The sequence below is a fragment of the Mytilus trossulus genome, unplaced genomic scaffold (assembly GCF_036588685.1).
Source record: "Mytilus trossulus isolate FHL-02 unplaced genomic scaffold, PNRI_Mtr1.1.1.hap1 h1tg000138l__unscaffolded, whole genome shotgun sequence".
Classification (NCBI taxonomy): domain Eukaryota; kingdom Metazoa; phylum Mollusca; class Bivalvia; order Mytilida; family Mytilidae; genus Mytilus; species Mytilus trossulus.
Genome location: NW_026963302.1, coordinates 2,780,028 through 2,794,898, shown reverse-complemented (window position 1 = coordinate 2,794,898; position 14,871 = coordinate 2,780,028). Strand labels below are relative to the sequence as shown.

Here is a 14,871-nt window from a genome sequence, read left to right as displayed (position 1 = left end):
CAATAAAAGAATACCAGTTGACATTTACAAAATAAAGATACAAAAAGAAACAAAATAAAGATACAAAAAGAAACAAAATAAAGATACAAAAAGAAACAAAATAAAGATATAAAAAGAAACAAAATAAAGATACATAAATATACAGAGACATATATTTTCCCAATGATAAGGGACACATTTCATTTCTATATTATGAGAGGGTGATATCCAAACTATAAGTATTTAACTAGATATTACAATAATCTTTAATACAACAAAATTAACAATTCTGAACATTATGTTTGCTTTTAATTTAAGAGTAACTTTACCTATGTAGATGACTTAATATCTGAGTATATATCTATTATACTAAAATTACGAGGTCCAATTTGTCAGCCGTCATCACGTAAAAACGACGAATCAAAGGATTCAACTGTATTTATAACTAATATAGTTCAAAAGAGTAGATTAAAAATTACACCACTCCAGGCCCTTTTGTTTTCCACATAATTAATATTGCCAATAATTAAGAAGTTCCAGGTCGAGTCCGATACCAATACCAATAGTATAATCACCTGTTACCAATTACCTTATCTGTACATCAAGGCTTCCAAAATTTCCTGACGACAGCCAGACATTTTACAAAGAAATATTTTTGATGGTCAATGATCAGCTGGATTCTTAAATGTAACTGGAAGGATGCATAAGCTATATGTGTCTAAGTAATAAGAATTGTTATATGCAATAAATTATTTATAACTGTTTTGTTAGTGTACATTCCGCATCTGACAGGTGCACCACCAAACGGTGTATTCAGGATTAATATGCTTTATACACAGGTCATAATCACAGGGTTGACACTGCTAAATTGTCAAATTGTTACCCATTGAGGTATTTTAATCAGTAAGAATACTAAAATAAGGCTTGCGCATAGTAATATACTTTAATTCAGTCACGGACCCGCGATATCACGGGTGTGTTCTAGTTTCATTGATAAATGTCTATAGATGTTCATGAATAGGAATATGGAATGTTGTGCTCAATGTACTTTTTTTTTAATCTCATAATTATTAAGTAGAAATATTGATAACTATTAAATTAGTAAACTAAGGGTTTTGAATGTATGCATGCACTTGTTTACCCCTAAAAGGCATTATTGTGATGACTGAAATCTTCGGTGAATTTCAAAGTGATCTTTATTGTATCACTAGGTATATATGACATGCATCATATCAAGTTTCATTCTAATAAATGTACTGATATATAAACTGTAAATAATAAGTTGTTCTACAAATTTGTGTAAAAGATCAAAGATCATAAGATTAACTACATCAAAAAGGTTTGATTGAGTGTTGGTTGCTTAACATCCAGCTGCATTTGAAAGGGAAAAAAATACAAGAAGGTATATACTGTAAATTCAGATATTATCAAATGTCTTTATTATTGCAAATTTTAAAAAGGACAAAAATGTGAGATTAAAATAATTGTGATTTCAGGAAAATCTGCATACAGATATGTACTTGATTTCAAAATGTGTGTTTTTATCATATTAATTGTGTAATTCATACAATGGCATTAATGAACATCTTGCAATAATTTCTGAATAATCATTATATTTGCTGCTTTTATAAATACAAAAATCATGAAAAATGTAAGATATGTTTATACAAATCAACCTTTACCTACACACTCAAGTCAATGTATCCATGTTTATTGTATCCTATCTTCTTCATTGGCTGAATTCAATGCTTACACATTTTAAGACTTTGACTGAAAATCAAGGGTTTGGCCAAAAGTTATATTTGTTGCAAAACAGATAAAACAAGTAAAAGTATAAAAGTACTAACATAGTTTCAAAAACTGAGTTACTTTAATACTTTGCCGAATCAAACAAAATTACAGTTGACTAAGACTGTGTATTACAGGTTTATATAGTAATGCATGTATGAGCAGATGGCTGATATTAAAATTTTACAATGATAATTGGATTGTCTTGTTTAAAAAAATATAAAACTATTATGAGATTATATTTGCGAAAAAATTGATATTATGTGATTACTTTGACTCTTCCATTAGGGGCCTTGTATTTCATGATCTCTGCTATAATTGTACAATAAAAAATGCTACACATACAGGTCATCTTTACAAACTTAGTATGAACCTGTCTTGTCTGGTCACTTTTATAGCCCTGCTGTAGTATTAACAATGATTTTTTTACATCAATTCAAATGTCCCCACCCTTATAAGGTTAGTCCTGAGGGTGACCTTTATATACAAGTTTGACTATACATTCAAGATGATGAGAAACACTAAAGCTGCATTCATTAAATAAAAATATCTAAGTGATTCAATCACTATCCCTGACATGCCTGCATTCATTACAAAGAAATGTCTTAATCATTCAATCACTCTCCTTATTAAGATGCCTGCATTCATAAGGTAGAAATCACTTGATTATTCAACTACTGTCCCTGACATGCTATCAACTAATGACATAAAAGCTTCTGAAACATTGGTTCCATCTTTAGCACTGGTTTCCATATAAGGAATATTGCCATTCTTCTTACACCATTTCATAGCTTCCTCTTTTGTTACCTAAAAATTAAAAAAACAATTCATTATGAATATAGCTTTTATTCAATTGGTTAGGTATTTACCATTCAGGACCAGGGTGTTTAATGCAAAGCAATGGATCAATTTCTGTTTCTTTAATAAAAACATTGTGCTATTTTCACTTTGCTTTTCGGCTTAAGAAAAATATTTCTCCTCACTAGTGAAATATCTGTTCTCAGCTAATGATTGGTAGAAATTTAATTATGATTATGATCAAATTTTCTTAGTTTCTTTGAAAAGGAAGAATAAAATCATTGGAGAAACAGATTCCTATACTACATAAACCCCTGTATTACGAAATATTCATTTGACGCCTGATGGTAAAGGGCATGCCTAACCCAAACCTTAGACATTATGTTAAAACTTAAACTTCATATTTATTACTGTGACATACCAATCTATTTTCTTTATCTATCTTATTCCCGATGACTATGTATGGGAAATTGTCTTCGTCTTCTGGAATAGCATTGGCCAAAAACTCCTCCAAGACAGATTCAAGATGTTTAAATGTCTCTGGCTGTGTAACATCATACACTAACAAAGCACAGTCTGTTCCACGGTAAAAACTTAGTCCTAAACTTTGGTAATCTTTTTTACTCACTGTATCCCAAACCTGTTATACAATTATACATAATGTTTTTGTCATATAGGTTTTTGATTGGATATTTATACAACAACTAATTCAACAACAAACACCAACAACTGGATTCATGTTACTACATTGGAACAAGTTTTTGCATGTTTCTGAGTTCTGCAACCTTGGATAGAAGTGTAACAAGTATATATACTTTTACTTTAATAATTTCTAACCTACAGTTAATAATATATATAAGGAAATTTGATTTTTGAATTTTTATTTAACCTGTGTACTTTTTTAAATTAAATCAAAAAGGGTTCTTTTAAATGTGTAGCTTGCTATTTGGAGTAAGCCAAGGCTCTGTGTTGAAAACTATACCTTAACCTATAATGGTTTACTTTTATAAATTGTGGCTCAGATGGAGAGTTGTCTCATTGGCACTCATACCACATCTTCTTATATCAATTTACATGAAAATATAATTATATACCTGTAGTGTAAAATGCTCAGTATCTTTTGGGACTTCTTTCACAATAAAATCTGCTCCAATTGTCACTTTATATTTTTCATTGAATGTACCGTCTGAGTACTGATTCATTAAAGAGGTTTTACCAACACTAAAAAAAAATCAAAAATGACTTTTTAATATATAAATTTTATATAAAATCCTTTTAAATGCAAAAAGTATATAGAAATTATCACTACTGTAAATTATTGCATGCATTTATATTTGTGATTTTCTCATTTGAGACTTAAATACAATTCTAATTTTTAAGATTTTGAGAAAAATCCTATATATAACATTTCAAAATGCGATTTTATATTATTGCGTGTTCAACTCTGTCGCATTTTTTGCAATAAGAAAAACCTCGCAATAACAGTTGCGTATCCAGAAATTTCCATAAGTGGGGCCCACTGACTGACCTAAGAGGGGGCCCGCTCCAGTCACACTTCAGTGATTCCCTATATAAGCAACCAAATTTTTTCCCAAAAAGGGAGGCCCGGGCTCTCTGCTCCCCCCCTTAAATCTGCCTCTGAATAATTTCTGAATTTACAGTAACCTTTAAGCTAGTCTGAGGTCTGTAACAAAATGGCTGTCATAGTTCTATAGATAAAATGGAAACCCTTTTTTGGGAATGGCTTGATCTAGACAGGGGTTCCAAGAAAGATAATCAAAGTCTAAAATTATCACAAATCCCAAGCAGATAAGTAATTTTCATAAATGATTACATTTTACAAATTTGATCTCTAAAAATATAAATATATGTTCTTTTAAATTTGAGATTCATATCAATGCTAATCTAAAGATTAGCAGTTGTATGAATTAAATTTTATGTGTAATATGGGTTATGCATTTACCTCACAGAGCTCTCTTTCCATTTTTATTTTCTAACTTCTGTATTGTTTTACTGACCTTTCTTGATAAGACAAATTAGGCCCAACACAGCCAAATGCCATTAATTTTCTGTCTTTGTACATGTTGTATCACTTTTCAATTGTTACAAACTATAAATATATTACATACTTAAAACATGTTATAAAAAAGTATTTTTACCTACCCAACGCCTCCAAGAATCAGTACTTTTACTAAACTTCTCTTTTTCTAAAATAAGAAACAAAATTAACCTAATTACCTTGTTGAACAAAAACAGTGATCAAATAAACAAAAGCTCATCATAAACCTCTGACACCTGTTTTATTAGAAAAAAATATCCAGCACTCACATACAAACACTCAACAACTAATAAAGTTTTACAGTTGCTTTAATACAGAAATTCTAGACAAATAATGATATAATTTATAGACAAATTATGTTTAAGGGAATTTTGGTGCATGAAGGTGTAATACCACCATTGATTTTCCCCTATTAGTCTTTGTTAAATTTGCACTTTTCAAAAAATTGTGCAGAATTTATCTTTGTTTCAAATAAAAAAATACTTGGGATGAGTAAAGTTTTATCCTGTCCAGTTCTATAGAAAAAGTTTCACATAACATTTCATTGCATATAAGAAAATAACCATCATTGGGAGTTAACCAATCAAATGTATCCCCCTATTATATCTGTGTACAAGGTTTAGTCACCATGTAACCTCAAGATTACAAAATTTTCTATAGAAATCACAAATAAAAAATAATGGTGTTTTGAAATACCCAAGACAAATGTTTATGACACAGAAATAGTTTTACTGCAATAAAATGTAGGATTAATTACCTACAACGGTCAAATTCAAGGGAATATTTTTTTAGACCTACTTTCGTATGCAACCGGATGTGACGTACCATGATTTGGTGGTATTACACCTGAAGATAAAATGTACACTTTCTTTTAAAAGATAAAGAATCAACTGCATGATTTTGACAAATCACATTAATTTTTTATTAAAATAACAATATTTATTTGAAACCCTAGTCTGACGATTCCAAATGGGGACATTTTGACAAATCTGGGTAAAATTTTAACCAGTTTGATGCTAATGGTAGTCAAACTTGACTGTTTGACACCTGATGGTAAAGGGCTTTCCTGCTCTCTTACTTAGTCAGTGTTTTATTGAATTTATGAATCAAATCTGGCATATAATTTAAAAAAATTACAGTCAGAGAGCACTTAATTTTAAGCTGAAGTATCCTGGTACATTATAACTTTTGTAACATTATAACAATTTTTTAGTATTTAGCCGAATAATATAAGAGAACATAAGGATAAACAATTTAAAATTCCCCTTTCGAGTTCATCCGTCACCAGAAAAAAATCGTCAATGAGGCGCGGGTTTGTGACGTCATTTACCAGATACAGGGGGTCGCCTGTATCCCCACACTATCAGCGTTCATCAAGCGTCTTAGTGATCATCTTTGTGCAGGATAAACTAGGAATAATTTTTGTTTTGCAAGTCACTTAATAACAATTCCCTAATGACAGCAGTGCTGATTGTCATTTATAAGAATTTAGTTTTCCGAAAATCGTGCAATATAGTATTATAATTTTCCAACCACTTGCTCAACATTGGAATGGAAGTGACGATGCCCCTAAACACACAAATGGTGTTCACTAAAACCAGTGTTTTTGACGGAAATGCATTGAACTCGAAAGTTGTCTTTTAAAGGAAGTGTATTTAATTCAAACAGTAATATAGCATCCAAAGTATATAAGAGGAAAGACAGGAAGTATAATTTACAAAACAATAAGGTTAAACAGGACCAAGAAATTCTGTAAAATACATTTGCCTACTTTTTTTTCCTTTCCTACAACAGCTGATCCACCTTCTTCGTCTTCTTCATTGACAGAAGGCTAGAAAATAAATTATAAAAAAAAATGTTAAACAGATTTGGTTAATTTGTGTCAATTCTATTATGAGCTTCAAGGTTTAAAAATTAGTGTAAACCAAATATTTTTTCAAGTTTGTTTTTTTGTTTTTTGCTTTGACCTTTTTTCTTACAACCACAACCTCTCCTCTTAGCAATTAATTATCATTATTTTCTATCTGAGATAATGATTTCCTATACAAAGGTCTAGATTGGGGCTCTTTATTTCTTAATTCTTTAAATTCATGTTATTTTTCTCTTTTTATTTAACGTAGGTGTCTATAGTAGTCTCATTCAATATCACTAGTCTGTCAACTCTGAGGTTTTGAGGGTGTGAGTTTAAATGTGGCTTGCAGGTGCACACAAATCCAATCAGTCTACAGTGGTTCTCTCTGGGCACTCCAGCTTTCACCACCAAGAAATAGCACAACAGTGTTGAAAGTGGTGTTTGACAACAATCAATCCATCTTATTTTCTTATTTTTTGCTGATTATTTGCTTATTCTTTTTTTTATGGATTTATCATCTCTTTATATTAGGTATATTTTTATTAGGTTTGATTTTGTTGTTGACAACAAGTATTGCTGCCTTATTAAAGCGACATTTATTGTTGAAATGCACATCTGGTGGAGCAAAGTTGGTACCGGTAATGCTGTTATCATAGTTAAGCCAATTGGTAATCATAAAAATATCTATTCACATTGAACTTCAAAAGATAGACAAATTTGATACATATTGCACATGCCTACCGTTATGTCGATATCAAAATCTTCTTCCATATCTTTCTGTTCAAGAGCCTTAAAAAATAAAGTTAAAGTCATAAGAAACGAGTGACCGATGAAAAATAATGTTCTTCTAATTCTTGAACCAATGCATACAAACATCATAAACTTAGTCTTCTGTGCTCGAATTAATCATTTTTTTCGTGTAAATTTCGTATAATCGTCAATTTTTTTTTCAATCGGTCAGTGTTGTTGTGAAAATATGGCAGGTAATTAAAGTTCGTGTTTTGAAGCCGAAGTTTAACGAATGTCACCTGTTTGCCAACAATTGACGAAAAATAAACAAAAAAGCATGGAAATTGAGCACGTGTTTAACATGTAAATTCAGATAATAGTTTATTTTAAGGACATCCATGCGTATTGTGATCACCGAATTTTTACGAGATGGGTCACACTGAGGTCACCTTACATACGGAAAATATGTCGGGGGAATTGCTTGCTGGAAGGAAGCAATTAAAATAAAGAAAACTTCTTCTAAATATGAATAAATTAAAGAACTTTCTTCAGAAAAAAGTATATATACATAAGTTTTATAATGAAAACTATCCATTAAGTTATAAAAAACATATGCATTATTTTTTTTTATTTGAGGTTTCTTATGACTTTAAGTATAAAAAGAGTGTTTCTAATTGAAAAGAAAACTGTTTAGTAGCGGATCCAGAAATTTTCCTAAGAGGGGGGCCGCTCCAGTCCTGCTCCAGTGATTATCTTTATAATCAACCAAATATTTTCCTCAAAAGGGGAGGGCCTGAGACCCTTGGCCACCCCCCAAAATCCGCCTCTGTTATATTTATAAATAGCAACTGTAATTATCATACGTATATATACTGAGACTTATTTATAGGTATATAAACATGTTGTGTAAAACTTGGAAGTTGTAAACTGATAGCATATGTGAGATTGCAATGCTTTTAAAACTAAATACTTTGTACAAGTAAAAAAAAAATCTCATTTGCTGCCCCATATAACAATGAATACACAATATTTTTTCACCTGATAATACATAGTAACTTGATATCTGAGACTCCCTTAATTATTTAATTATTTGGAGTCAGAATATGATCTGATAATATTCTGAATCCCAGGTGAAATTAAAATATATGCGCCCACAATCTTTTATATAAATTTGTTAAATAACTTACAAATCTAAGGTTTTGTTTAAATTTAAAGTTTGCTATCTAATAATTTTGCTTTTTCCAAAGATTCAATGATATAATGAGATTACTTTATTAAACTGTCACCTGCAGTGTTCTCCCCAAGGCCTTTAAGCATCATGGTGAATTGGTACTGTGTCAGATGATATAATCTTAAATGTGATGCTATCCAGGGGCGGATCCAGGATTTCCAGTTATGGGGGGGGGGGGGGGCGCAAAATTTCATTTTCGGCGAGCAGAGCGAGGCGAAATATTTTTGGAGTTTTTTTGGGGTAAAACTATTGAAATATTCTTTTAAAGGGGTGAAATGTACATATGTCGAACTATTGTGTGATAAAATTAGCGAGGAATCAAAGTTTCAAGCTGAAACTGCCTTAATCCACACCTGACAACAATCTACAGATAGACGGGCGGACAGACGGACGCAAAGTGAGACGAGACAGATCACAATTGCTCACCTGACCAATATATTTTTCAAACAAAAAGTTTCTTGGGATCCAGCAATCATACAGTTAGTAATACGGTACAGAATTCCGCTAAATATTTAGCTGGCAAGTGAGAAATAAATATATATATAGACACAGAGATACAAATTAAATGATTAATAAACTAACCTTTCGCTTGAAACAGTATTTCTATCTTTTATTACGGATATTATAAAAGAATCTCACTGACTGTTTTATTGACCGTGTCATGATGAAATTGTGAAAGTGAGTAAGGGATGTATTGGAACTTTGATTATCAAACAATTTGAATATAAAAACCGCAAATACAATGTAACATTTGTTTTTACTTTAACTGCTAAAAACCTATTATATTTGTTATCAAACGCAGCTCTGCATTTTGAAATTATTTATAGAACTTTAATAAAGCGTAGGCCAATTGATAAGTAATCACGTTGAATCTGTGAAACTGACTGTTTTATATACTTTGAATGTTAAAAAAGATGTTAAAGCAGGTATGATACTTAAATATGTTGAAGTCAACCAATGCTTTGCAAATTTTAGGGGGGGGGGGGTGCACGCCCGCCACGCCCCCGCCTAAATCCGCCCCTGCTATCTGCATTGGTTTTCTAGTAGATTATGTAATGGATTATCAGGATATGATGCTATATTTTTTTAGAAATAAGATGGTTTTTCAATTTCCCCTGTTTACCAGGATGCTAAATGAAATTTCTGGGGTGAACACTGATGCATTCTTAATAAAATTGAGAATGGAAGTAGGGAATGTGTCAAAGAGACAATCACCTAACCAAAAAGCAGAAAACACCAAAGACCACCAATGGGTCTTTAATACAGTGAAAAAATCCAGCACCTGGAGGATTATATTTAAACCTATTTGTTTTCATAGACTATGAAAGAAGAGAACCAATTTAAACTTTTCACCAGGGTTTTTAGTAACCTGGCAGAGCAACATAACAGACACTGCCACATGTTGAGCAGGATCTGCTTACCCTTCTAGAGAACCTACATTGAGGTGGGTATCATTGGGGTCTAAGGGTGAAGCGGGATTGTCGATTTTTTGTAAGCATGACACGTGAAAGTCAAATTATTGTGTAGTGAAAACAGGAAATGAGGTCTTGCAGGACCTGGGAAATGACAAAAAAATGAGAATTGCTTACATATATAGTATTTATAAGCGGGATCCGGGATAGGAACCCCCAATGAGACCCTCATTAAGATCACCACCAGTTTTTAATATGGTTCAACTTCATGTTGCTCAGTCTTTAGTTTTCCATGTTGTCATCTGTGCACTGATGTTTGTCTGGGTTATTCTTTTTTTTCTCTCCTTGGTGTTGTAAGTTTATTTTTCTACTTGTGAGATTGAATGTCCCTTTTGTATCACTCACCTCTAGATCTCTTTAATTAAGTCAGTTTGGTTTCACACACTAGATCATAGACGGATCTCCTGTAGTTGGTGATCGCAATACTGGTATACCAGTATTGTCCACAATACTGGTATAAAAATTTTGTACCAGTATTGTGTTTTAAAAAAAAACAACAATATAGGTAATTAATCTTTTATTAAAAGGTGTTACATATATGCATAATGAAATTAACAGATGACATTTATAAGGAATGATTATGTTTAACTAATGATGCCATAGATGGTACACTGTGATTGTCATCAAATAAAGTTTTAAATCTTCTGATGTGGAACTGTTCTGTCTCAGCATTTCAACAAACTCTGTACTTTCTTCTATGTTTTCTTTCAGTTCTCTCTTTTAAAAATTCATGCAGTATATTTTAATAGTGAATTTTATATTGACATTAAAGCTGTTATAGCTTATGTATCATCAGCATTGGTATTGTCTATTTCTTCTTCAGATGTGATTTCTGCAACCCCTCCCCCTTCCTATATTGGTATTTGGTATTCAGTCTCTGAACTTTCTCTGACGCAAACTAGATTACAAGCTATTTCAGATAGCATCTGTTCAGCTCTCTTACTGTCAGAGTGCTGGTCTAGTATAAGTATTTGTACCAGTACTGTAGATATAGATGTATCTGCTACTAATTGTATTGTCCATGGTTCTGAATCAACTGCTTCAACCCTTAACATTCATGTAAACAAACTAGAACTAGGTAATTTGATTATAACCAGGTTCTAATTTAAAGCAACTTTTTATAATAAAATATTAATGAATAATATTGATATCTTTTGTTGTGAAAGATTAATAAGAAAATAAAAACAATAACACATTCTGTTTCAACTTGTCAATATTCTGATTTGTCAAATATGGAGAGTATGCAAGAATCTTTTTTTTTTAAGATCTTGATTATACCACTTGTATGTTGTAAGTTAACAATACTAATAAAGTATTTATGAAAATATTTCTTTGCCACGGTTGACGTTTTAATACGTTTTAAATAAAATGGAAATGAAATGATGCACATTGCAAACAATGTTGAATGTTAAATGGTATATAATAATACATATAATATAATGAATTCTATATCTACTAAGTTCAACCCTTGAGATTTGTCCTCCTATTGACAAGTTGAAACAGAATGTGTTAGTCAAACAAATGTATATGATCTTACTACACAAAAAATGTATACATGTATTAAAATATCTGTCAAAATATGTGATGGCATACAAGTAAATGCTGATATTACAGTATTGGTACAAAATTTTTATACCAGTATTGCGATCACCAACTACAGGAGATCCCAACATAATAACATTGAGTGTGAAATTTTATTTATTCTAGTTTCTCTCTGGATTAAAAATGTTGAGTGACAATCACATGGTAAAAAATATGCAAAATTTCCAAATTTCTAGTGTTCTTCAGGGTGTAAAAATATCCATATCAAAGAGACTCGCCTTATTGGTAATCTTCAAGGTGTTAAAATATCTACGGTTAAGATGTTGTGGTTGTTAGCCACGCTACTGGTAAACTGGGACCCGCTTGTATTTAGCGCTTCACTCAATGTAGGATTATTAACCGAGAACCAGCTAACTTGAATAACTCAGCCTAAAACGAACTCGGCCTATTGCAAAGTCGGACTATCACAAGCTCGGCCCCCTATTATTTATATGTATAGAAAGTCCTTGATTGAATATAATAATTTACTGGAAGGCAGTGGCTATTTAGCCTGCTACGGCAAAATAGCGATGTTATAAGTTTTGCTATTTTTTCGGTATAAATTAAGATTTTCATTAAATAAGTCATGCATTTAATTAAGAATATCTCAAACAAAAATATCCTATTAGTTGAAAAAATAATATCAATATTCAACAACCTCAAAATATTTTACAAGTGTTACAAAACCAGTGCATTGCTCAAGACCGCAGTTGATATACTGTAAAAACGAAATTCATTGCATGGGGACCCCGGGCTATATTTTTATTTGCATTATTAAATGTATGTAAATTTTTCAACAATAAATAATTTAAGAAACATCTATGGGGTAGAAATGAGAAATTTCGCCGATTGTATGTGTTTTGTATACAATTGTTCACCTAAATTCTTTTAAAAATTCAATCAGTATGCTATTTGACCAATGGGACTGGTGGATCCAGAACTTTTCCTAAAAGGGTGGGCTCCAGTCATGCTTTAACGATTCCCTATATAATCAACAAAAATTTTCCCACGTCAAGTTTGTTTGATGAAAAAAGTTTTGTGTTTAGATAATTTCAATATTTTTTTTTATTTCAAATAGTCTCTGATTAAAAATCCGTAAAAAGACTGGCAAAATAGCAAAACTCTTTAAAGATAGTTACTGTCTTACCTTAAAGAGACACTGGCTAGGAGATAGATATATAAAAAAAAAATCAAGTATATGATGGTTTTCCAATTATTAATGCAATTGAATAATTCTACCTAATTGAATCCGTATGCATATGAACTTTAATTTATCCCCTTAGCTCAGTAGAGAGTGATAATGCATGAATTGTGCAAGTTGAGTTATATAAAGGGAAAGAATGTCAACATTGAAAGTAAAACAAATTTAAATCATTCGATTGACTGACTCGATCCACTAAACATCATTCGTATACAGTTTATAAAACAGATGATAAACATTTAATGTTTAGCTATTATATGAAATTAAACAGACCTAGAAAAATTCAATTGCACGAGTTCATCATCTATTTACCATTATATCTATATTTTTGTTTATATATCGCTTATATGACTATCGGAGGTCTTCGGAGGTCTAACCCATAGTAAATTAGATGGCGTCTTGACTAAAATAGACACGAAACGAAGCTACAATATTCTCGAGCTCATGCCCTGCAATTTTATTTTTATTTTAGACTCTTTTTTAATTTGAATTGATGTTTTACATTGATAAATCAAATGTGAGAATTTATGTCAAATCAGTGAAAATGCTTTTGACAGCTAGTGCACTTTTAAACTAATTTTGATATCTTACTGTAAATTTTTTTTTCAACGGCGGTATTGATGACATGATTTCTTTCGTAATTTGTGATTAAGGAAATGTTACAAAATGAACAACGTGATGATTATTTTCGGTTTCTCATTCCATTCATATCGAGGAGCGTTTAGTTCCATGATTTTATCTTAGTTTGGTTAAGTTGGTCATGGATTAGTTATGGTACCTCCCAGAATGATTGCATCGATTCTTTTCAAATGAGCAAGTAAAAAGCAAATAACCTGTTTGAATCCGTATTGTAGGTCAAACGACCAAAATGGAAAGTGTTGTTTTTAAGATATCAATGCAGAAATGAATAACAAATAAACATAACAAAAATACCGAAATTGCTATGGTTTGTTTAAGCTATTGACGTGTATAGATAGTAAATCGTCATAGTTTTGCTTATCAACATAATGGTTTTGTAATTGTCGAAAGGCCGTAAGACAATCTAACATGTATGTCATATATTTTTTTTCTTTCAATGCTACGAGTTTGTAGAGTTTAATGTATATCGTTTTGTAATTAATATGCCTGTCTGTCTGTCTTTCTGGTTTTTTTTTAATTTTGTATTTTAGTAACAATCCTATTGTTTGGATTTTCAATGATACTAATAAAATTCTTATTCTTATTCTTATTCTTTGGTCTCGAAACGTGTTTACATTGTAATATTACTGACATAGACCTGAATTCCTAGGAAAATTAGTCTGTGGACATAAGTTACTAACATCGGACTAAAACTACTTGTAAATTCTGTAACCTCGGACTTTTTATACTTATCACTTGGATACGCAAATAGTATAAGTACCACATGTAAAGGTAGTCGGTAAAATAAATTATTTTGTGACTATGTTTAACGCATCTACCCCATCGAATTAGTGATAAAGGATACAACAGATACAGTTAGTATGGAGAACAAGAATGTAGTATGACTGTCATGAGACAACTCTCCACAAAGGACAAAAATGACACAAAAATTAACAACCGCATAGATCACCGTACGGCCTTCAACAATGAGCAAACCCATACCGCATAGTCGGTAATAAAGACCCCTAAATGACAATGTAAAACGATTCAACCAAGAAAAATAACGGTCTTATTTATGTACAAAAATTGAACGAAAAACAAATATGTAAAACTTAACAAACGACAATCACTGACTTACCAGCTCCTGACGTGGGACGGGCACATACAAACATAATCACTGGTTCTCCGTTAAAGCGCCCATTTTATGACGTTATTTTGTCCCACCGTAAGAAAGCAGACCTAACGACTTCCAGTTATATACCCGTAGCTTGTTATACTTATATCTGAGAGTTTTAAATTTCTTTATTATCTATATTTTTAATTTTTATAAAGGTTAGTACATATTGCACCACGATCGTGATCGTACCGGCCGTCCATAATGTTTTCTTTGAAAAGCTGAAATTTCCGTTGATGGATAAAAGACCAACCAGGACAATATATTTAGTACACTATAGAGTGTAATATGAGTTTAATTTGATCATAAGGTTACCATAAATAATTTTATTTATAACAATGGTCATTTATTGCAAGTTACATCAGTCTGAAAAACGAAGCAAAGTTGAA

At 31.4% G+C, this 14,871-nt stretch overlaps 1 protein-coding gene across 3 annotated transcripts; it reads right to left on the bottom strand.

Annotated features, from left to right (window-relative positions):
• Window positions 1–105: 105 nt before the first annotated feature.
• LOC134700330 (ras-related protein rab7-like) lies at window positions 106–11,856 on the bottom strand. 3 transcript variants are annotated; one of them, XM_063561682.1, is made up of 7 exons: window positions 11,729–11,856; window positions 7,218–7,265; window positions 6,396–6,455; window positions 4,729–4,772; window positions 3,660–3,786; window positions 2,987–3,205; window positions 106–2,574 (listed from the first exon to the last, which is right to left on the bottom strand). In XM_063561682.1, the coding sequence occupies exons 2-7, from the start codon at window positions 7,245–7,247 to the stop codon at window positions 2,434–2,436; spliced, it is 621 nt and encodes a 206-aa protein (XP_063417752.1). In that variant the 5' UTR covers window positions 7,248–7,265; window positions 11,729–11,856; the 3' UTR covers window positions 106–2,433. The 3 variants fall into 3 exon arrangements, with proteins under 3 accessions (XP_063417752.1, XP_063417753.1, XP_063417754.1); XM_063561683.1 differs by having other exon boundaries at window positions 7,218–7,269; window positions 11,734–11,827; XM_063561684.1 differs by lacking the exon at window positions 6,396–6,455 and having other exon boundaries at window positions 7,218–7,269; window positions 11,734–11,825.
• Window positions 11,857–14,871: the final 3,015 nt, after the last annotated feature.

What these genes read in the sequence shown, in the direction of transcription:
- LOC134700330 (XM_063561682.1), bottom strand. Translation starts at nt 7,247, where the DNA reads ATGGAAGAAGATTTTGATATCGACATAACG. An exon ending in CTGATTCTTGGAGGCGTTGG is followed by an intron (nt 3,787 to 4,728) that starts GTAGGTAAAAAT and finishes ATTTTTTTTTAG; the next exon opens with TGTTGGTAAAACCTCTTTAA. An exon ending in CTGAGCATTTTACACTACAG is followed by an intron (nt 3,206 to 3,659) that starts GTATATAATTAT and finishes ATTGTATAACAG; the next exon opens with GTTTGGGATACAGTGAGTAA.